At 43.3% G+C, this 24625-nt stretch overlaps 2 protein-coding genes and 1 pseudogene across 3 annotated transcripts; 2 read left to right on the top strand and 1 right to left on the bottom strand.

The window, feature by feature from the left end:
• Positions 1-417: 417 nt before the first annotated feature.
• On the top strand, positions 418-2758 carry LOC310776578 (lysophosphatidic acid receptor 6-like; the record flags this gene model as incomplete). Its single annotated transcript, XM_083636756.1, has 2 exons — positions 418-1329; positions 2753-2758. The coding sequence occupies 2 exons, from the start codon at positions 418-420 to the stop codon at positions 2756-2758; spliced, it is 918 nt and encodes a 305-aa protein (XP_083492882.1).
• Positions 2759-5328: 2570 nt separating this feature from the next.
• On the bottom strand, positions 5329-13782 carry LOC310776775 (integral membrane protein 2C-like). Its single transcript, XM_083636952.1, has 6 exons — positions 13538-13782; positions 11249-11392; positions 8833-9021; positions 7788-7898; positions 7219-7369; positions 5329-6529 (listed from the first exon to the last, which is right to left on the bottom strand). The coding sequence occupies exons 1-6, from the start codon at positions 13628-13630 to the stop codon at positions 6438-6440; spliced, it is 780 nt and encodes a 259-aa protein (XP_083493078.1). The 5' UTR covers positions 13631-13782; the 3' UTR covers positions 5329-6437.
• An 8555-nt stretch (positions 13783-22337) lies between these two features.
• Positions 22338-22882, top strand: LOC310776835 (diamine acetyltransferase 1 pseudogene; annotated as a pseudogene). Its single transcript has one exon. The product of its transcript is annotated as a diamine acetyltransferase 1 pseudogene (transcript).
• The last annotated feature ends 1743 nt before the right edge of the window (positions 22883-24625 follow it).

Genomic DNA, 24625 nt, shown 5'->3' with positions numbered 1-24625 from the left:
GACATTGAAGCTGCGGCCTGGGACAGAGATTGCTAAAACCCAGTGGTGGATTTGAACCACTGAACGTGTGATTGCGAAGCACGCAGCTCCAATGCAATTACTGTGTAATTTGCATTGGCGTTCATGTGGAATTAGAGAAAGTTCATACATTGTTAGGGACCTGTAAAATAAAGGGTTACCCAAAACTTTCCACTGCTTAAAACGGCGAACAACCTAACTTCAGTTCATCTAGGTCGATATAAATAACTACGCTCGTGTGGTTTATGTGTGTGAACCCAGAGTGGGAGGTTCAAGATTAGCGTCTAAGTAAGTCAGACATATCCGTTTCCTGAACAAACAGGACAAAGATATTGGTTTTCTTACCAGGTAGACATGATGGACAGTACGCAGAAAGAAAACAATCCAGAGAGGAGTAACATGGCATATGCCATAGTCTACGGCTGCATCATGGTGCTGGGTCTGCCTCTCAATGCTGTGTCACTGTGGATTCTGATACGCCGCCACAGCCTCAAATCTCCTAGTGCCGTCTTCATGATCAACCTGGCCCTTTCAGACCTGCTGCTGGTGATCTCCCTGCCCTGGAGGGTCTACTTTTATGCCACAGGCAGCTGGCCCTTGGGGATCATGGCATGTGTCTGCATCATTATGATCTTCCGCAACAACCTGCGCTCCAGCTCCATCTTCATCACCTTCATCGGTGTGGACCGGCTGCTGGCAGTGGTTTACCCGCTGAGATCACAGCATCTGAGATCCACCTCCAATGCCTGGAAAGCCTCTGTCTTTGTTTGGATCTTTGTGTTGGTAGTGAACATCCCAGAGAGCAACAACCTCTCAAGACGTTTAGACAACTGCAGTGTATCTACAGGTACCTGTTTTGACTTTCCTAACTGTGAACAAAATGAACCATGGTTGACTTATTTACGGTCCTCTTTAGTGTTCACCATGCTGGCAGTCAATGTTGTGTCCACTGCTATGGTGTCTTGGACTCTCCGCAGGCATCTCAGTGACTCTGCAAGGGTCAACAACAAGGTGAATGTCATGCTGCTTTTTGCCATGAACTTGATCATGTTTATCATCTGTTTCCTTCCTCTGTCATTGGCCCTTATGCTTGAAGATAGAGAACATCCTGCCATCAGGGCAACCAAGTGTCTTGCTAGTGTGAACTGCTGTCTGGATCCACTGTTATATTACTTTTCTTTGGATGCCTTCTGGAAGAAGAAAGAGCATGTGGAACTTGCACGGGGCGGCATCAGCTCAGGAGGTAGAGCTGTCACCTGGGAAACGGAAGGTTCCCGGTTCGAGGCTGGCTCCTCCCGGCAGTGTGCCGCAGTGTGCCTTGAGCAAGACACTGAACCCCTAACTGCTCCCGACGAGCAGTTAGCGCCTTGCATGGCTGAAGACGCCGTCGGTGAGTGAATGTGAGTGTGAATGGGTGAATGTGAGGTATTCATGTAAAAGCGCTTTGGGTAGTCGATAGACTATATAAAATGTGCTCTATAAATACAGTCCATTTACCATTTGCACGAGAGTGAGTGAAGAGGAGATTACATAAAATGTCCCCAGTGTCATTGTGATTTGCTGATTTTTTACTTTCATTTTTTGTTCAGAAAAATATATTATTTGTGTGTGAGCTTTAAATGGCTTATTATTCAATGATTGGACTCAAAGTTTGACCATGTGATGTACAACCCCCTCCCCCCCCCCACACACACACACTCTCTCTATCTATAGCCTGCTTGTTAATATTTGTGTTTTATTACCTACAATTCCTGTGCAATACAATGCAATATTTGGTTTGCCCCACTTGATTGTTAATACTGTTTATATCTTATACCTGTCTATATCTTGTATCTTTCTTTTTCCTTATGTCTATACCACACCAAGTCAATTTGCTTGTATGTGCAAACATACCTTGGCCAAATAAAATAATTCTATTCTATTCTAATAATTGTATTCTTAATAAAGGGTTCTCAGTATGATTGTAACGTTGCAAATGATCATAGCTCCTTTTCACACCTCAACCAAATCAGTAAAATGTGAAAAGTAGCTAAATGAGAATTTCCCCAAGTGCCACATATAAATGTGTTCATTCAATTATCTTTGGAGAGCTGTTTGTTTGTTTGTTTGTTTGTTTGTTTGAAGTTGCAAGGCGCACCGTTGCTCTGATGGGCAATGGCGACAGAGCGACACAATATGCCTGGGATAGAGCTCAGCATGGGCCTCAAGTCTAGGCCCTAGCCTGGCCCGGGTCCTACATATTTTCTATTTTCGACCGAACTACACCCACTAGCTAACTGCTGCTCTAGCTGCTGCTAGTTTCATGTAGGAACTAGGTAGCTGCTAGTGGATGTAGTTCGGTCGAAAGAAAATAGTTCCTACATGAAACTGTTCACATCAAGATCTGTGGATTATCTTGAGTAACCGGGCCATGATTTCTGGAAAGGGACATTGCTCTTGAGTTTTTCAAAAAAGAAAATTGCCGCTTTGAGCACCACAAGCCGAGTGCCATCCAGTTCCATTGTATTGGAGAGAAGGCAGACATCTCTATGGCCAATATTTCCAAAACACAGGCAACTATCCAAAAACAATCTAGAAAAATCTAGATGGATAAATAGCACTACTGGTGAGAGGAAAAATATGTATTTTATACATAATATGTCGGACCCGTCGGGCTCGGGCCAGAATGCAGGGCTCTAGCCTGGGAATCCATGCCTATGTGTTTTATAGACTGTGTTTATGTCTGACCTTACAGCTCTAGCATGACATCTAGTGGGCAAACAAAAGATCGCGTATAGCTCCTTTAATGGACATCACTGGCAAAGTGGTGACAGCCACACTGTGGGGAGAGGAGGAAGAGAAGTTTGATGGCTCTAATTTGCCTGTGGTCGCCATCAAAGGAGCTCGCCTGTCTGATTTTGAGGGCAGATCTCTCTCTGCTTTGTTCAGATCAACAGTCATGGTCAACCTAGACATAACTGAGGGCCTGGTATGACCAGGAGGACTACGCTCTAAACAGCCAATCCCTGACAGAGACGAGGTCAGCGGGGCAAGAGTCAATTGGAAAACACTGAGCGCCGTTAAGGATCATGTCATAACTACTGATGATGATCATGTCATGTCATGCCACACAATCATCAAGTGATGTCATACCCACTGATGACGTAGAAGACGTGGCATGAATTGACATGAATTTGGTCACAAGCACAAACAGAAGTGTGGCCATGGCGCATCTCCATAGTCTCCATTGAGTAAAACTTTGCAGATGCCCACATTTTTGTTCTAAATTATGAATAAATTGTGAATAAAAATAAATAAAGAAATAAAGAAATAGGAGATGGGAGTTCAGTTCTTGTTGTTCCTGCTCTAATTGTCTTGCTCAGTGTGTTTTTGAAATGAGCAGTTAACTGCAATGCAATTTGGCAGTTGAATGAATCTTATAGGTGTGTGCCTTCACCTTCAGCCATCTCAATTTAACACTGAGCTATGCCAGAAAGATTAGGCTACTATTAAATAGCCAGTATGCTTTTTTGGGATAGTTTAAAAGCAAAAAGAATGACAGTTATGGTTTGGAGTGACGACAAGGACATGGTTCTCACTGAAGTATCCTTATTTGCTCTTCTTTGGCTGTCCCGTCTGTTTCTCAGTGATGTGACTGAGACTGTCTTGTTTGTGAGTGAGCATCTCATCTTCTTGAGCCATGCAGCCTGCGAGTCCTAAGCCTTGCCAGATGGAAGGGCATCTGTATATTCCTATGGCAGATTGTAAGGATCTAGATTCCTTCAGCCTCACATTTGAAACAATCCAAAAGTAATCATTGTAATTAGGCACTGTGGATTTGCAATTGAGCATTAAACCATTATATACTGATATTATATAGATCAGTGGTTCCCAACCTTTTTACACCAAGTACCACCTTAGAAAGTAGTTGGCTCTCCAAGTACCACCATATGACCGACGTTAAAATACAGTCTATTCAGCTATGCACAGTTCACGCAGGAGGCAAATTTATTCCAACCTGCAGCCTATGTGCAACCTGCAGCAGCTGCACTTGTGCTGGGTTGACTGCTGTCTTCACCTCCTTGTGCTTCATCGTTGCTGATCTCCTCTACTACAGCTCTTTTACGATTCCCTCCCGTTTTGATCCACTTTAGCATCCCTCCTCGTCTTTGTTCACCACTTGTGTAACCATGCGGGGCGGGCAGGTAATTGTGCATGCGCAACAGGTATGTGTCCGTCAGAAACAAATATTTGTTTCTAAATCTCAAGACAACAAAATAAACCTCAATTTCAATGATCACAAGTTTATTTTCATTCGTAGTATTATTTTGATAGATAAACATGTTTTACAATTGATTTTAAAGTTGGGTTTATTTCATAATTTAAACATTGGGATTCCAGGGATCAAGTACCACCAGCAGGGGGGGGGCGCAAGTACCACCTACCTTGAGAAACACTGCCAATAATATTAATAATAATAATTATTATTTCACTTTCACATGTTTGAAAACTACTACTAATGACCACCATGGATTTTGCACAAAAACTGAAAACTAAAAACTAAAAAAAAAAAAAACAACAACACACAGAGCCTTCCAAGTACCACCAGCAGGGGGCGCAAGTACCACCTACGGTACGCGTACCGTAGGTTGGGAACCACTGATATAGATTATATATACCAGTCGACTTACTGACTTTTTATTATATTTACACACTACCTCCACCCGTTGTCAAATGAGGCCAGCGTGAAACATCTACATCCAGTAGTGTTCAACTTCTATAACCTCTAAATCAGATGCTGAGACTGGGTGGGAATAGACCCTCTTCACAGCTGCCATTTTGTGTCTAAAAAGGCAGGATAAACACAGGTGCAACCAACTCACTAATTACGGCCCCAGCACTGGAACACCTAAATGGACTGGAAGTTGGAAAGCCTAATTCATGCTTTGGTACACCGGTGTTTATCCTGTCTTTGAGACACAAAATGGCCACCGTGAAAAGGGTCTATCGCGCGCAATAAGGATATGAATTTGCACACCACTGCACTATGGAAAATGGTTGTGATGCAAGAGCTAGATAAAGATGACATAAGAAAACAAGCACGAATTCAAGAGTCCCACAGCGCATTTGAGGTTTGGGAGGGAGCCAGCTAAAAAAACATTTCAAAACACATCGGCATATAAAGCTGCACATCAGAACTTTGACTTCCAATTGGCCAATAAACAGCAGATATAAAAGTAATCTCACGTGAAATGATGACTGTTGCTTCTCATGGCGCTGTGGTGATCGCCTTGAGGAAATATGAAATACAATCTCAACACCCAGTTATTTTAACTACTTTAATCACAGACAGATTTCCTCAGCAGACAAAATATACAGATCAAAGTTTGTTTTGTTTATCATATAATTATGTTCCCTTTTCAGTAGTAATGACTTTAGTCCAGTCTTTGGACTAAGGCTTTAAACATTTTACAAAACATTCTAACAGTGCTGCTTTTCTTATAGCCATAGACAGTAGTAGTCTATGTATAGACAAAAACATGCAAGGGTTAACTAAGACAATAGTTTAAAATGATTCACAATGCATTGATAAAGAATGTGCAAAAAGAGACAATATATACCCCCTGAAAAGAGAAATGAAAAATGTGAGGAGGGGCATCAAAACTAAACAAGGGTTTTGACCTGCAGATGATGGAATATTACATAAAATAACGTGAATTAACGGCCAATAATGTCTACTACAGTGTTGAGACATGGACACACAAGTAACCAATGTACCGTTCTCTTCACCCAACTCTCCAATATTGTGACTAGGCTATTTAGGCAGAAGGGGAAAGGAGAGTAGAGGAGAAGGGGAAAGGAGAGTAGAGGAGAAGTGGAAAGGATAGTTGCAACTAAGCATGGCGGGATTCCTAAGAGGCTGCAGTGATAGATGAATAGAGAAGACGAAAGGAACGGTAATAGTAGAAATCTGTGGAGAATGTTTGCTTTGAAAAATAGCATTGCATGCCTTGCACAGCTGGATGCGTTACTGGAACTAAGAGACACAAAGTCATCATCACCAGGGCAGGAGGAAAAACAAGGCTACAGTCACCTTGACAACACAACCCCTAATGACAGTAACCAGCATATCAATCCCCAGAGAAGAAGTCTGAAAAACATTATTCATTATTGACTGAAGGACTTCGCTACATGGAAAATCCAATGATGGAACCAATGGAATAGTATTGCAACACACTTATAAGGGTAAAGATTACCTATGGAATATAACAAGCAGGTAAAATACATCTTTTACAAAGAACACCAAACCAAACCCAGCAGTAAAGTGCAACTCAGACTCATGACTAGAAGTAAATCCAAGAGGGAGGGTGCTACAGTGGTCGGAGAAGTGACTGGAGATGTGCCTTTGGGGCGGGGATGGCGTGGATAACCGTCCCGTTTTACGCTTCGTCGCAGATCACCGTGTCCACCACAAACGTATTCTCAAAGTGGCGGATGTGGTGGCAGTTCTTCGCCTCGCGCTTGTTGATGCCTGCGAGAGAAGCGGGGCGAGACAGAGACACGAGATTAAGTGGCGGAACTTTGTGTCAGATGTACTGAACGTCACATGTGATCAGAGCAGGCGGCAGCACGGGTGGTCCCTCTATCCTAGAGGGTAGGGTTCATACAGACATTACCAAAGTAAATTCAACGACTTTCAAGCAGTTTTTCAAGCACTCTCTTTTTCATTTTCAAGGACTTCACGGAAATCAAATCATTGATTTTCAAATATAAATTCGGCCCAAAAGGGGCATCAAATTTGCATTATATTACATTTTGTCTTTAACAAGTTAATTCTACTATCAATCTTGTGAATGGGACGGGATAATATTTGTCTAAAGATTGCTTTGACTTTGAACAGATGCTCAGACCTCAGTAAGCGCCTTTTGTCTTTTTAATAGCAACTTTGGTCAAAATATAAGACGTGACGTCACTGACAGACAGCCTTATGTGGTTTATGTGAAATTCAAGGACTTTTAAGCACCTTGTTTAAAAAAAGGGCTAACCCTTTCAAGATATTCCAGGACTTCAATTTGAAAAGCGGCCACGTAGCAGGTGGCTCTCGCAATCTTTTCCAACCTTGACCTTTCCAGGCTTTAGCGCCCTAGCAAATACCCCCCCCCCCCCCCCTCCCCCTCCCCCTCCCCCTCCCCCATCTCAAAATCTCTAAGCCCGACTCACGTCTGCGGGTGGCGCGGCGCTTCAGGCGGTACGTGTCCTTGCCGTTGCACAGGCGGTAGATGAAGGGCCCCAGCTGACGCATGTTGTGCACTTTGCCAGTCACCACCATCTCCTCGTGGATGATGTAGGTCTGAGGCAGGTATGTTCCCTTCTACAAGTGACACAACAGCACGCGTACAGTAAGAGCAAGCCCCCTGGGAGAACAGGGCCAACAGAAACCTTTATGTACTAATAGACCCTTCTCACGGGGGCCATTTTGTGTCGAAAAGGGCAGGGTAAACACAGGTGCAAGCAAAACACTAAGGAGGGTTTACAACTTCCATGATTGGATTTTGGAAACCCTCATTAGTGTTTTGCTTGCACCTGTGTTTATTCTGCCTTTTCGACACAAAATGCCCCCCGTGAAAAGGGTCTATATTTTCCAATGCACGGTCAAATGTCGATTTCATGTGACGAGCTTGCAGAACTGTGCAGTCAACAGCTACAAGGATACAAAAGAAAATCGTCAGAAGAATTCAAGTCTGGCTCCACTTGGATGCTTGTTAAGATGCAGAAAGTTTGAGCGTTACCTTGACGTTGATGAGCAGCTCCCACAGGTTGCGTGGAGGCATGACGATGGTGGTGTTCAGCTCAATGACGTAGCACTTGTCCAGAGCGATGTCATGGTAGGCAGTCAGTCCCTGGACAACAAAAGCAGCATAGCAATCATTCTACTTGGAACTAGTAATGAGATTACTTTCTGTGCCGACTGGCACTTAACTAATTCGCCGCCAGAGTTGAAAATAATTAAGTCACCAGCCAGCGCCAGGGTTTGTGAGCATTTTCAGTGATTTTCCACAACACACAGAATATTTTCTTCTAGGACTATTTAAACACAGAATATCCCAAAAGACAGAACAAAGCTTCTACTTTCATGGGAAAAAAGAGTTTGTTTCTCCGTTCTTTAGTTATCAACACATGAATGTGAGTTATTTTTCACTGACACCGTGCGTCTCTCACCAGAAAGCTGAGAAAACTGCCTTTTTGTGCGGCGGGGAAGCGTTGATTCTGAAATAACACAATGTTGCGTCTATGGCGGGGAATGAGTTCATGTTCGATTTTCACTTCTTGTTTTTCACTTCTCGTTTTTTTTTATAGAATGACATTGCGTCTGTATTTATCTTAGATGCATTAGCGCAAAAAAAAAAAAAAAAAAAAAAAAACAGTTTAAAATCTTCCCCAAACAACAGGCCAATTGAAAAACCGCAATCCAAATCTGCTTGACATAAACGAGATTGGCTTAATGAGCAACGGTCATGCGTTGCATTTTAAAAACACGACACTACCCTTGGCTGCACACAGCAACATCGCTGCAGAGAGGTTTTCAGGTGGGGAAGGCAAAAATAGTTCATTTTTTAGGACAAGATCAAAGTGACGGGTCATAATCTACTTGTACCTGCTTGTCTCTTTGAGGTAACCTGGTTTTTCCAGAGAGTGTATCATGATATCTAATATTAGGAACATGTCAGTCTATATGTTCTCTGTGAGTGAGTGAGTGAGTGAGTGAGTGAGTGAGTGAGTGAGTGTGTGTGTGTGTGTGTGTGTGTGTGTGCGTGCGTGCGTGCGTTCTCTCACCCTGTGGAAGTCGTGGATGATGTCAGCGGGGTCACTGCCTCCGAAGTGAGGCACGGGCACGGTGATCTGCTCGTAGTTGTCGTCCAGGTAGATGCCGACGTTCTCCTCCAGCTCCTGGCGGCCGCGCAGGGGCGCGTACACAGAGTCTTCATACAGGACCCTGCAGTGGAACAGGTTCTCCTCTGGGATCTGGGCACACAAACGCACACACTTCACAAATACTGGGGTCAACCAGCTACAACACTTGAAATCAAGTAGTAACACAGGTAAAAAAAAAAGCTAAGAACATCGTTTCATTACCCTACTACACACTACAATCAGTAAATAATTTCTGAATCACGTGCAATGTTAAGGCAAAGAGCAATCTGAGACATGTGGCTGACTGTACAGGAGCATGAGAAGCCCTGCTGTCTTACATGTAGGGGTGGATGATATATGGCAATCATATTGGTATTGGCCGATGATAGTCATTTTAAGAAAAAAGAAAGAAAGAAAGAAAGAAAGAGGCCAAGGGTCATAGACATTGTAACATGATCAGTGATGTCATAAATCAGTGATGATGTCATACCCACTGATTATGTCATAGACATCGTGATGATCAGTGATGTCATAAACGACTATAGTCCTATAGAAACAATGTGGTACTATCTATCTAATCTATGATTTATGGGCTTTTCCAAATGTTTTGGAAATAAAGACATTACTTTTTAAAATTCAGTATTTGTATGTGTTTTTCAGTATGTACAAAATTGTATCATCATAGAAACTTGTTTTTATACAGATCATATCGACATGGGTAAATATCGGTTATCGGCCATAACGGCTATGTTAATATCGGTTATCGGTATCGGCCAAAATGTTCATATCGGTGCATCCCTACTTAAATGTAGGGATGGGTACCGAACTCGGTACTTTTACAGGCAGCGACCGAAAGAGGGCGGTACTACAGAGTACTAGTTCACATAAAAGCAAACGGTACCAAATTTCGGTACTTGAACGCATCTGAGTAATAGAAAGAGAGTGGGTAAAATAGAAATTCCGACAGAACCTTAAGGCAACAGCCGAAAGCGGTCCAAAAATGTGGCTACACTTTACCAAGATAGACTCGGGCAACACTGGTTGCAACATTTGTGATGTGAATTGCAAAGCTGGCCAGGGAAACAACTCAAACTTGAGGAAGCATGGTCAAACACAAGATATATTTAGCTAAATGCTGAAGACTGTAACGTGTTAGATAGGCTGAGGGTGAATGAAGCAGACACCGCACCGCAGCTAACGTTAGCAGCACCCTTGTGGTTGTTAGATAACAGGGCTTTTCACTGTCTTCACGACGACTGCAAAACAGAGATCGCTAACGTTACTCTTGCTGCAGTAATTGTCAAGGGTTCAACAGAATTTCCTCAGCCTCTATTCATATGTTCATATGTTCAGACCGTGGGCCAAATTCTTCCGGGTCCTTTTAACACTTCCGGCGGTCACGGCGCAAAATAAGAGAGTTGTTTTTGGAGCGGACGCCGGACAGTGAAGGGGTCAAATAAAGAACGTAGCCTACTACTTTGAGCCGGTACACAGCAAGCAAGCGAGTATCCACTGTTAGACAGGTCAGATAACGTTATCGTCGACAATGACGAGCACTTTCTTGTAAAACATACCTGGACTCCAAAAAAGAAAGCTTCAGATAGTTTTCTCTCCTCCAAGTTGCGCTCGAGCCACTAACGTCAATAAGACCCGCAGACGTTAACGCAACTCCCTGGAATGCGAGACTTAACGAGCCAGTTACATGGCGTTGCATTCTTAGACATTGCCGTTTGCTTTTATTTGGTATGTTACATACAATTGGCTAAGTTATTAGTTAATTCAGAGTTAGATGATATTGGAGCAGCGCAGCCATTTTATTTTATTTTATTTTTAGCCGGAAGTTTCGATACGGCCACACAACCGGGTCAAATGGGCGTGGCTACATAAGGTGAATAGTAGCTATCAACATGAAATAAAAAGCATTTGAGAGCTTAAACCCGTGGCTTTTTATTTGGAAGGGTTACATTTGCCATAATCTTTATTAACATTTCTTAAAATGCATTAGAATCTTTTTATTTTTAGGCAGTTAAAGATAAAAGAAATTGTTAATGAACATTAGGGCAAATATAATACGAAAAGCCAAAGGGTTAAGCTCTCAAATGCTTTTTATTTTATGTTTCTCTGTGCTACAGAGCCTGAGATATGAAGGCTTTGGTGAATACCGACCGCTCTCTCTGAGAAGTTTGGACTTTCTTTTTTTTTACGGCTGTATTTTTTGTTTGTTATTAGAGCGTGTAAAGTACCGAAAATGGTACCGTTTTGGGTACCGTACCGAATCCCAGGTACCGGTATCGTACCGGTATCGGTTCAAATGTGAACAGTACCCATCCCTACTTACATGAGGTATGAAGTAGTAGCGGTAGACGTAGATGGAGGCCAGGACGAGACCGGACATGAAGACGACCAGGCCAAAGGTCAGGCAGCACAGGCCGCTGAGGGGAGACTTCCTGGGCCGCAGCGGCAGGACCAGCTCCTCCTCATCCTGCAAGACACACAAACAAAACACAAAATGGTAGAGAGAGAGAGTGTATTTTACAGGAAGCTTCAACCCACGTGCTCATTGCTTGTGTGTTTATTGTTGGTGTTTGTTTTCAATGGCTAACCTTAAGTTCTGGCCAAGGGGACAACAGTTGAAAATTTGCCATTTGGCTAACGCTGGCACGTTTACAGTGATGTCGATGAATGTGCACGCACAGTCCTTAAAATAAATATAATCATAAATAAATAAATATCCTTATAGCTTACTCATCCTCGCAATGAGCAGACGGACATGACGTGCCCAGAATAGAAGTTGATATTAATGGCACTCATAGGTTTCAAGCAGGATTTAGTGGTGCTGAGCCTGGCGAGTGGAGAGACGGTGAGTAATCTTCTCAGCCCGCCTCCTGTCTCGCTGCCCATCTGCCAGTGTGCCACGCGCCCAACCTGTGTGGGCTGGCTGGCACTACACAGAGATAGTACCACTCAGACAGCATGCTGCTGCACTTCCATTTACTCCAATAATGACTCGTAGCTCATTGTAGTCGCACTGCCAAACGGATGCGGCTGGTAAAATTATCTCATAATGAGAGGCTCTGTAAAGAAGCAACAAAAGGCTGCTATTCTTAGCTGGAACTGCGAAGGAACCGAAATAAAAGAGAGAGACTGACGCATGGGGGGGGGGGGGGGGGGGCTCTTCAATGAAACTTCAAAAGAAAAGGGACGACAATCCCTGTGTGAACATGCTACTTTTTATCTTATAAGGATGAAAACAACAACAGAGTGGCTCAAATGAATGGCTTGGCTCCATGGGATTTACAGTCCGACCTTGTATTTTGGTAACCCGACGCCGCCGCCAGATGGTTTGTTTTCACATAACCATCGGGGAACAAGTCACTCGGGAAACCGTTTCAAAAGGGCAGGCAATTTAAAAAAAAATGCCTGGCAGGTGATTGGATGAGCCATCTGTCTATCATTGGCTCGCTTCTCGCTAGCGCCACACTTAACTGCCTCTGGATGCCGATTGGTGCGAACCACCGGTGGTTCGGATTCAAACCAATAGATTGGAGTGTGTGTGGCAAGATGGATTTGTTGTGTGATCATGATCTCACACAAATCCAGCTGCCTCACAAGGTTAGTATTTTGACGTTGCATATTATGAAGTCCTGTGTTTTGCAGCTTACCTGGTGTAACAACATGTATGCATGGGCCAAAGGAAATTATGTGCTGGGAAAAGGAGCATTTGGAAAGAGAGGACACATAGGAGGTGTACACAATGTTAATACTCCCTTCTGGGAGACAGTTCCGTGTGTTCTCTGTGAGCTCTTTCACGACGACTGAGAGCGCGTGACACCACAATGAGGTCTGCCTGTCTCATGTTCAATACATTTGGATCTGCCTAGAAAGCAGAAGTTCAAAGTCATAGCCCATACTTCTGTCAGAAGCGTATATCACCACCCTAGGCTACATGCCTGACATCAAAGATACATGCGACCCCAAGATGATTTAACCGTATAGGCATGTGGTGTGGGTACATAAGGGTCGGGGGGGAGTGGGTACTATGCTGCTACAGGAAAGTTAAGGACTCGACTGGTCCTCCTGCTCACAGCTTGTGAAAAATGATCTTGCATGCGCTGCAAGCAACAGCAACCCCATCTGCCATTTTGTCAGCCTCTGCATTGTGCATTCTACATTTGTTAAAGCTAAGGGGCTGTGTAATAAGTGTTAAATGTGCATTGAAGGACAAATTGCATCAATGGGCATAGCACAAGTAAACAATTAAAATCCCAAACATTGCTCTATAGCCTATGTTTTTATTTATTTATTTGTATGCCATTATTTTCTATTCGGTGGAAGAGCAGACATTTCCACAATATAACAACTTGCATGATGCAAGCTGACAATAAAGCGTGCTGGCGCAGAGAGCGTCACTCATTCCCTGCTGCTGCGTCCAGGCTGTGCAGGTGCAGGGCTGCCCTACAGAGCGGTCAGGCACGGACGTACGCGCGCACCACCCACAAATCTATCTAACAAGGTTAAAGGAAACACACTAACGTTTACATTACACACAAAATAAGACGTCGAAAGACAGCGGAAAGCAAACATGCCAGACAATAGAAATAACAACACGCCCGTCCATAGTACTCACCGTCGGATGGGGAATGAGGATTTCGGTCTTGTCGCCATCATTCTCCTTCTCCACTTTCTGTCCCGCGACAGACTGGAAGGTGATCTTCACCATGGCTTGATATCAGCCTTCACAGCTTGGGCTTGTTTTTCGCCTGTGTGTTGGGGAGGTTAGTTGGAGGAGGAAACGTTTCTCCTTCACCTCGTCGACGGCTCTCTGTTGTTGTCACCGCCCGGGCTGTTTCTGTAGCTACAATGTATCTGTGTTTTGTCTTATCTACCGGAAGTTTGCTGCTCTGTTTTTTTTAATCCGCCCTTAAAGGAGCAGCCCTGCCGCCGCCTGGCGGGCTAGTCCCGACATGTCCTTTATAGAGAACACAAGTGACGCCAAGCCAAGGTCAAGGGACCCCTTTTAGTCTAGGGAATCTGTGAGAAAAAATGACCCAACCTTAAACAAATTGCAACAGAAATTATTTTTGTTGTATTCAGCTCTTGAAACCTTCCAATTTAACATACTGAAAATCCCAGAAAATCCCAGTAGTGGAACATTCTCAAATTTGGCATTGTCTCCACAAAGGAGGTGATGTTTTCGGTGCTGTTTGTCTGACCGTTTGTCTGTTAGCAGGAGGATTACGGCAAAACTACTGGGCCGATTTTCATGAAACTTGGTGGAAGGGTGTAGCGTGGGCCAAGGAAGAACCCATTACATTTTGGAGCGGATCTGATCCGGGTCGGCTCAATGGAGGGGGCGGGGCTAGGGAAAATAGTCTGTTGCTAGGGATAGGAAGGTCGTAGAGAGTCTGGATTCGAGAGGTGGGTAGGGGGCATGGACAGGTGTATTGGGGGGGAGTGTATGTGGGAGGTGGGAGGGGGTGTGGTCAGGAAAGGGGTGGGGCTAGGGAAAAGCTCTATCAAACATACTGTAACATAACAAAACAAAACATAAAAAATGTAAGTGTGGCTAATATGTTCTAATAGTTAGTGGAAAAGGGTGAGTTTTCATGCACATCTTGTTCCCTCAGACAGCCATCGCAAACCATAACTTCATAGTTATGTCATTCACGAGTCTCGCATTGGAGGCAATTTGATTTCGGCAAGGCACAGCGCAAGTTGTAGCTCAAACATGCAGACGAGTGGACAGGTAGGCTAAGTCTCCATATCCGAAGGTTATGGGTAAGTTGACCGCCATTATTGTCTGTTACCAATGACAGTCATTGTCTGTTACCATTCAAAGTAGGCTAGCTTATTAAGCACTTACTAGTTAGCTATAATAGGTATAGCTTAATAATAGCTTATTAAGATACTTGTACTATCTGTTATTCATTTTCTTTGTGCAAATAAACAATAAACAAACATAAATAAACAATAAACACTTACTCTGGAGATGATGTAGCCTACCACTTGTGCTCTTCTCCCTACTTACACTCCAACCACTTATAAAGCCTCAGCCAGGCGGTAATGCAACATAAAGGATGCCAACTGCCATAAAACACCACAGAAGGATTTATTACATCACTGATGACATCACAATTGCTCGAGTGACATCACTGATGACATCACAATTGCTCGAGTGACATCACTGATGACATCACAATTGCTCAAGTGACATCACTGATGACATCACAATTGCTCAAGTGACATCACTGATGACATCACAATTGCTCGAGTGACATCACTGATGACATCACAATTGCTCAAGTGACATCACTGATGACATCACTGATACATGACAATCGTGACATCACAATCGTGGCACCGTGGACCATAACATCAGAACCATTGATGGCCACAACACATTCCATGTTATGGGCATTATAGCTGGAGTTACACCAGAGAGCCAAACCAGTACCTCTAATAGCTGTGACATAGCAGCAGTTGGACACATCAATATCCGAAATCAGAGACCCCCTGGCCTTTCATCCATGTCCTATGGGAGGATTGAAAATGCCACAGGTGTGTGATTCTCATGAACATGGTACAACTCATAGCAAAACTCAATATATCAAGTAGGATCTAATTTCACCATTCAAATTGAAATTATAATCCACTAGGCATCTTGCACCCTACGCGAGTTCGCCTGCCTTGCAGCTCGCTGAGCTAGCCCTGCAGCTCGCATAAGCAGCTGCTTCGCATTGGAGGCAATTTGATTTTGGCAAGGCACAGCGCAAGTTGTAGCTCAAACATGCAGACGCGTGGACAGGTAGGCTAAGTATTCTGCATATCCGAAGGTTATGGATAAGTTGACCGCCATTTATCGTCTGTTACCAATGACAGTCTTTGTGTGTTACCATTCAAAGTAGGCTAGCTTAATAAGCACTTACTAGTTAGCTAATAGTTTACTAATAGGTATAGCTTAATAATAGCTAATTAAGATACTTTCTAAGGTACTATCTGTTGTTATTCATTTTCTTTGTGCAAATAAACAATAAACAAACATAAATAAACAATTATAGCTGCTGCACAGCAATGGGTCGTGGCCGGGCAAGTCTCAAGGCTTTGAGCTAGAGTCCCCAAGTCAAGGCTGAAGTCTTTTATCTATACTCCAAGTCAAGTTTCACGTCTTTGGTCACAAGTCCAAGTCAAGTCTCAAGTCTCTTATGGATGAGCGTTCTATCATCTGCTTCTGCTGCATGCCATCCAGTCTGCTTAGAACATTGCATAGCTAAAACTAAGGGATTCAAAGCAGGTTCAGGTTTCTTTGCAGCATGTAGCTTTTTCATCATCTGATTCCGTTTTTTGTTGCGAGGCATCTCACAACAATACAAGTAGGAATCAGTATATTCACAAACAAAAGTAGTAGTTACTTGCCTCACTGTTGTAGCGTGGATGAGGTACTGGTGGAGTTGATGTTAGATGGAGAGGGAGGCTGAGCAATTAATAGCCACCTGGGGAGTTTGTATCTCTTCGGTCCTACGCTGCAGGTCTGTGGGGTCACACAACTGATGTACCAGCAGGAGCTGCTTTTTCGTCTTATGGACAGACTGGATGCTTGCTGGTGGTGTTTTATGGGACTGGCTGCTTGCGTGTAAAAAGACACACTGCTTCCACTTATATAGGGTGAGCCAGGAAGGATTTATGACATCACTGATGACATCACAATTCTCGAGTGACATCACTGATGACATCACAATTGCTCGAGATGATGTCATCAGTGGGACGGACAGACAAACAGACAAACAAACAGAGCCCTAGCTCCCTTAGATAGATAGATGTGCTCATTTTTTATGTATTTCCAGACACTTTTAGAGACACTGTGAGGGAATAAATTCATTACCGTGACACATTTTTAATTGGAAATATGAAACAACAAACTTTTTTTTTCAATGGCAAGCACTTCAATATGCTCAAGGGTAATGGGTATCACCCAAAATGTGTATGATTAACAAATATGAAGTTGTAGCTAACATTGTGAGAAATGACATGTTGTATTACGACTACATACTTACATGAGAAAATAAAAATCTGTTCTACTTAGAGACTCAACAACCATTTCTGTGGATTCCTTGCCCCCAAAAATGTGGAAATAGACACCAAATTTGTAATTCTAGGTCTAGTTGGAGTCAAGATATGGCCAACATTTTAATAATGGCAGCCATTTTGAAAAAATGTAATTTTAACATATTTCCACTAATGGGATTTTCTGGGATTTTTAATATAGTGTTTCGGGCATCAATATAAACATAAAAATGTGAAAATAAATTCTGTTGCAATTAGTTTAAGGTCAAACCTTATTTTCCCTAGACTATTTGTGGAGGTCAATCATCTTGTCAGTCATCAGACACATATGTCACATAAGCACTGCGGTCAAGCCAGCCTCCATGTGGGACATGTGAAAAGGCATGAAAATACTGTGCAGTCCCATACAAAGTGGGACATCTGGGCCTAGTATACATAGGCCTACATATTACAAAATGACTAATACTTGAAATGAATAATAAGATAAGTACAACTACTGCCTGCTAACTGTATTTTAGAGAAGAATTTGGGGGGAAATAGCCTTTGACATTTTGTCAAAGGCAAAGCTTTTTTTCTCCTAATTTCAAATTCATATTACAGTAAAAGGAAAACCTCTGCTTTTCACATCAATTTCATCATTCTGATGTAGGAAAATAAAAGCCCTCTAAAATGTCAGATAGCCTATAAGCCAAATGCTGCCCCCCGACTTGAATGCAGAGGATGAATTTCCCCACGGGGATAATAAAGTATACAAATCCACTTATGTTTAAATGAGGATTGCGGACGAAATGCGAGTCAAGATGCACAGTGTGTGTTGGGCATCTGGAATCCCATAATCATTTCCTTTGTTTTGTTTTCACCCTGTTTTCCTTCTCAATACAAAGCTTCCTTGTCTGCACATGTTCAATGGGAATTAGCCATGAAAGCACAGCGGCCTTTGAGGGCAAAGGTCACCTCTCCAATTCCATTTTAGGACATTCCACTCACCACAGAGTTGACACCAGAAAGCAACTGTTGGACACAACTTAATTGGTCAAATGTCCTCTGTCTTCAAGGATGCTGGAAGTCAATCAGAGTTGGGAGTGCTGAGAGAAAGTGGTCTGGAAGTGGCTCGAGCTGGTCCATGCTGTTGTCGCAGGTTCAGGCTTGATTGGTTTGGCTGTGAGCAAGGCCCAATTCCAATCCGCCCCCTTACTGCCTCAAGCCCTTAGAGGCACGTTCACGTGAAGGGAGTGAGGGTTTAGGGATGTCCCACAGTGAAATCACAAAGTGAATGAGGGCTCGGAGTGAGCCCTTTCTGCCCCCTTACCGTAAGGGAGCAGCTATGGCCACTTACGGAAAGGGAATTGCCCACAATGCATAGCGTTGTGACGTATAAAACGGGGAAGGCTGCAAATATCTGTCAAAAAAATAAAACAACACGCGCGAAACGAATGCGGTGTTTGCGAGTGCGCTGGAATGCCTTAATTGACAATGAAACATTACATTAATATGGATTTCAGATTAGACAAAAATATTATATCAGAGGAATGCAAGTACCGGTAGTTATTTTACACAATCCTAGAATAATCATCGATCATTCCTATTACAATTGCAATCCACAACTTTTTTGATGAATGAGAAATAGTTTTACCGAATCTGTATTGTACAGTATTGATATTGTGTATAATGTTGGGTGACATGTCATTGTTATGCTTATTTTACTTATAATTACACATGTTGCAGATTGCAGATTTTGCAGTAGGCTACATTTATTTTTAAATGACCTGTTGTCCACTCTGTAGAGCCAGAGCCTGGATGAGAACAGACTCATCAGGGAGTCTATCCCTCAAAGCGTCTTGACAATAAACAATATATAGCGAACCCCAAACCTGCCAGAGTCAACATCATCTTGTCAAGTGCAAAGGGCTCTGCTGTCCCAATCCTCTTATTTATCCAATGTGGATCCCTTCCACACTTGATGACTCAACCACTTTCAGATGGCGGCCATTAGAGGGACTGAGGGTTCAGGGCTTGAGTGTTTAGGGGGTGGACTTTCAGATGGCGGCCATTAGAGGGACTGAGGGTTCAGGGCTTGAGTCTTTAGGGGGCGGATTGGAATTGGGCCCAAGAATCGTCCAATTTATAACCTTCTTCTTCTTCTTCTTCTGTGGTGTTTTATGGCAGTTGGCATCCTTATGTTGCATTACCGCCTCCTTCTGGATTTATCCATCCACTGTTTCCCTACATTGTGTCCCTCTTGATTCTGTCCAATTTATAACCTCGGCAGGGAAGGATTTATGACATGAATGATGACATCACAATACAGTCTATGACATCATTGATGGTGTCACAATGTCTCAGTCTGACGTCAATGATGATGTCACAATGTCTATAACATCATCACTGTCTCATAAATCACTATCATGACAATTATTTGAACATTACTGATGATATCTATGATTGCTCGAGTGATATCATTGATGACATCATCATTGAGTGCTTGAGTGACATCACCAATAAGTTATATGATCAGTGGTTTATGACAGACACTGATGATGTGATAGAAATTGTGACATCATCAATTTGTCATAAATCCTTCCCTCACTTTTATTCTGAAGGGCTGTGTGTGAAGGAAGTCAGTGGTGTAGACTATCTTATTGTAGTGGGTATCGATAGGAAAGGATTTTTCGGTGCCGGTCCAACCTAGATAGAACTGCCCACACCGATCAGAAGGTGTTGACATAATAATACCTTTCCAGCGTGTCCAATTATTCCAGATATATGAAAAACCAATATGACAAGCAATTCTGATATTTAGAACATTATTTTATATAGAGAATATTGCATAAATCATGATACAGATCAGGTCAAGTGATATAAATTACCCCTCAGAGATCTCCGGGTGGATTTCCAGTGGTCTTTCCTAACAGCTGATATGTAGCAGATCAAGAAAGAGACATTTGAAAACCGACCAATTCATTCTCTTGTGGTGGGCTTTTAAAGTGCATTTCCTTGGGGGCGTTGTCTTCTGGTATGGGCTGGTCTCTCCCCGAAGGCTCCTCCTCCATCTGATGACACCCTTCACTGCTGGGCTGACATTGGTAGTTCTGCGAGCTCCCCCTCTGTCACTCCTACTTGGCAGGCGTGTTTTCTCCTCCTCCGTGGTCCGCATCACGTGACGTGGCTCTTCCACAGGAGGTCACATGCACTAACCCTCACTTGAAATAGTCATCTATTAACTTCCCTATCTACCAAACAACTGTCAATACATTTGCTAATATTACCAGCTTGACACATTTAAATTCTTATTTTAACTCCTATAATTTGGGTCAGCTAATTTAGCTATTTTCTCTATTTAAAATCCTATAGCACTTTATCTATGGTTACTTTAGACTAGACAATCTAATCTACATCCTGGATAGAATCAAATTCAACTATATTCAGTCTGAAGCTGGAACAATTTTCATACAGCTCAAACTTACTGCCTCTTGGTCTGTAACCACCCTAATAAGGATGTAACCAGAGTAAGAGCGTATTCCTCACTCGAACCAGAGAAAACCTCACCCTCATTTTAACTAGGATGAGGAAGCTCTTATCAATTAGCAATTACCAATTATCAACTAATTTGACGACCACCTGCCAATTCGGTCGGCAGATGCAACTTTAATATCCTTACTATTTTGACTATACATTTATTTCCCAACCTAAAGTTGCAGCAGTAACAATAGGCTAATATTTATCTAAATATTATAGCCCTCCTTGTGTAGCAAGTAAGGCAAATTGAAGTTATTCAACACACAAAAATACAACATCAGACACCCAAAGATAACCTATGTAATGTTTTCCAGACCTGCACTAAACAGGGATTAACATAAAAGCTTGTCGCAAATAAAGCATTGTGCAACTTATCAGCTAGACCATTTAAACATTAACCTCTTCAGGGCCGCATGTCCCCTTGCAGCTCAACCAAGGACCTAGAGGTGTATTTCAGGAACAGATATATTTGAATTAGCAAACGATAACATCATCTCTGTAATTGCATATTTTCACACCAGCTGGGCCTCCATGGTGAGGTATCCGCCTCCTGCTGAATCCAATCTGGGCTTAATGAGGAAATGTTTGGTTATAAATTAGGAAAAATGGAGATCTTACCAGGAAACCAGGGATCTAAGGAGAGAAATCCTATCAGTATACCGCTTGGAGTGATTCTTTTAGGGCAGTTTTTTTCCAGGGTACAGTTATCTGTTGCTGGGCAATTCAGTACAGAATCCCGGATCAGCTCTCACTTAACAAGTGGCCAGATTAGCCTATCTACATCAATTGGACATAGGCTTCTAACCGGATAACAAGCTGATGGCAAGAAGTGGCTGTCTACCTCTGTGAGATGTCTAACCAATCATGGTCAAGTGTTGAATCATTCTGGGTGATTTATTCAGCTGAATCAGCGTCTGAGTACGCTTCCTGTTTTTACCAAAGTTTATTGTCTTCAGTTCTCCCTGTGGTTGTCTCACTTTTGAAAATAATTTAGTCGAATGTAGAAGAATGACTGTTGTGATCATAGTTTATCTGTTATAATTTATGTCTAGCTACAGTTAGCTACTAGCTACAACAAATTCATGTCAGAAATAGTCTGATTTTGGTTTGAGAATCACTAAAGGGACCTTGAACTCTCTCTCTCAATAATGGCATATAGGCCTAAATTAAGTAGCCTATAGTATAAATAAACCTAAACATGTGTCCTTGTTTATTTTTGTGGTGATTCAATAGCAGACATTTGGATTTGGATTTAAGGCAAGTGATAATTCAAAACCAGACAGATCATCATCCTACAATGTGTTGCATGTAAAACCTGCGTCAGTGCAGATGGATTCATCAACATGTGCTTCCGGCTTCGTCACTTCCTGTCCCTTCCAATGTTCAAATGCCCGTGTGAAGTTTCAGACTGATAGACCTTGCTGGGCGGATAAATGTGCAGACAGTTTCCTTCATTCTATGCAGCAGAGTTTTGAATTAATTGTAACTGATTTATTGTATTCTTTGGGAGACCAGAAAGGAGTTTTACAATAAGTCTAGCCTGCTAGTTATAAAAGCGTGCACCAGTCTGTTACTCAGAAAGAGAAATGGCCTCACTTTAGTGAGTGATGTCATCAGTGATGATATAATTGGGCGACCACAATCAACATCCACCACCCTGACATCGTAGACATTGTGACATCCTCAGAGATGTCATAGACATTGTGACATCATCAGTGATGTCATAGGGTGGGTGAAGGGGCCAATGTAAAATTGTGCAAGAGGTTTCAAAATTGAACTAGTCTGGGGGGTGAACTCCCGAGGAGCTGATGAAGAAACAGATTTTGCTTACTTTTACATTCAGAGGACTACTACGGAAAGGAAAAAAGAATAAAAGGAGAAAATGGACAAGCCTATATTACGGAAGGCCGAACCCAAGGACGTGTCAGATCTCTTGAGACTCATAAAGGAACTTGCTAAATTTGAAGAGATGGAGGAGCAGGTCGTGTTGACGGAGAAAGAACTACTTGAAGACGGCTTTGGGGATCATCCCTTCTACCATTGCTTTGTTGCTGAAATTCCAAAGCATCAGCAGAGCTCAGAGGGATACACTGTGATTGGCTTTGCCATGTACTACTTCACATACGACCCGTGGATCGGGAAGCTGCTTTACTTGGAGGACTTCTACATCATGGAGGAGTTTAGGGGACTCGGCATTGGTTCACAGATCCTGAAGCTTCTGAGTGAGACGGCCATGGAGACCCACTGTAGCAGCATGCACTTCGTCGTAGCAGCAAACAACAAGCAGTCTATCGAGTTCTACAAGCGCAGGGGAGCAGCTGATCTCTCCTCTGAGGAAGGCTGGCGTCTTTTTTCCATTGACAAGGAGGAACTGCAAAAAATGACTTCCAAATAGAGCTGATTATAACTGAGAACAATGCTCCTGCAGGCAGTGATTTGGGCCGTTTCAATAAAGTAGCAGGATGTAGCAGCTCCCATGTTTAAAACATGTTCAGCAGTGAACAGCAAAAAAACAAAACCGGCACTCACGAGTCCATTATTCTTATTTTAATCAGTGTTCTACGCTGATGATGGTGGAGGGACTGGGCTCAAAGCTCAATCGCACCACGACGTACGCCACACCAGCGGTTTCATCGTTCCATGAAAGCCACCCTTCGGGCCAGACTGTGCAGTGGCTGGGTCGACCGGCTTCCGTGGGTCACGGTTGGCCTGTGGACCGCCCCCCAAGGGGCATCTTCAGTCTTCATCTAGTCTGGCCACCTTTCACCCTGCTTTTTGTCATGGGGCGTAAACCACGGAACCAGAATGAACACCGGAAGGCAGTGCGCCAAAAAACGTCTTTGTTGCCGTTAGCTTGACGTCTCTTGCCTCGATTAATTGTCTGATGCAAAGCTCCTGTATTGGCTTAAAAGATGTGAGATTGTGAATCCGCAATGTTTCTAAAAGAACTTCTTCAAAAACTTTGTTCGGTACGTCCATCTTTTGTTTTGTTGTTTGCCGTTCTGATACTTGGGTCAAATTGTCAAGTTAACGTAGAAGTTGACGAGCTAGAAACACTGCCCATCCGGTCTAGGGCGGGCTCTAGGCCGGAACCAGGTAGGGTGACAAAATCAATTGTGAGCGGAAGCCAGGCTCTTTCTCGCCGAGAGGAGCCTGGTGACGCGAGGTTAGTCTTCATCTGCTGAGTTCGTCTATGCAGCCATTGCGGGTTCCATGGGGACTTAATTCCTAATGCCGCGACTGGACTTCATTCCGCCGCGACTCCCTGGTCCACCACCTGGACCACCACCTGGACCACTACTACCATTTTCCATATTTACAAATGATATGCCATTATGCAACTAGACAGGCCAGCTTGACTATGTACTCCGATTTTTTTATCCCATTTTTTATCCCCCATTAGTGCTAATTTTTTATTTATTTATCCTGGTTGCTGCTCCACCCTCTGCTCATCAGAGTCTGCTCCACAACGCTGATGGGTTCCTATATGAAGGAAACCCCCAGGGGGCACGGGGAGAGCATGCAAACTCCACACAAAAAGGCCCTTTTTTGACGACCCCACCCAGGCGGGTGGGCCCAGGACCTTCTAGCTCTGAGGCGACAGCGCTACCACTGCGCCACCGTGATCTCATGTTAAATTTGCTGCATGGAATTCTTGCATGTTTTTACGCACACACTTGTCATCAGGATATTTTCTGTAGCCTATCTCTGATGATGTCCCTTTTATTGCACGCACACCCGATAACATGGTTTGGACATAAACATCTTTCTGAGGTCAATTTACCTGTGCCTACATTCACCCATTCACACACCGAAGGCAGCCAGCTGCCACGCAGGGTGCTGGCACAGCCATCGGGAGCAATTTGGGGTTCAGTGTCTTGCCCAAGGACACTTCGACATGCGAACTGGAGGAGCCGGGGATCGAACCACCGACCTTCTGATTATTGGTCGACCTGCTCTACCTCCTGAGCCACAGCCGGCCCATCTTTAGATAAAAACATAACAGGTGCAGGAAGAACACTCATATTAACACTAGTTAGCTGGTAATTGCCCCTAATCAACACTACCTGGACAGCTCCATGGTGCTGAAAGAGTGCACAGGCATAATTGGGGGGACGGGGGACGGGACGGGGACGAT

This window comes from Poromitra crassiceps (genome assembly GCF_964638095.1).
Source record: "Poromitra crassiceps genome assembly, chromosome: 5".
In the NCBI taxonomy this organism is placed as follows: Eukaryota; Metazoa; Chordata; class Actinopteri; order Beryciformes; family Melamphaidae; genus Poromitra; species Poromitra crassiceps.
Note: the sequence above shows the minus strand (reverse complement) of the source record. Positions and strands in the feature narration are given on the sequence as shown.

What these genes read in the sequence shown, in the direction of transcription:
- LOC310776775 (XM_083636952.1), bottom strand. Translation starts at nt 13,630, where the DNA reads ATGGTGAAGATCACCTTCCAGTCTGTCGCGGGACAGAAAGTGGAGAAG. An exon ending in GCTACTACTTCATACCTCAT is followed by an intron (nt 9,022 to 11,248) that starts GTAAGTAGGGAT and finishes TTGTGTGCCCAG; the next exon opens with ATCCCAGAGGAGAACCTGTT. An exon ending in AGCTGCTCATCAACGTCAAG is followed by an intron (nt 7,370 to 7,787) that starts GTAACGCTCAAA and finishes TGTCACTTGTAG; the next exon opens with AAGGGAACATACCTGCCTCA.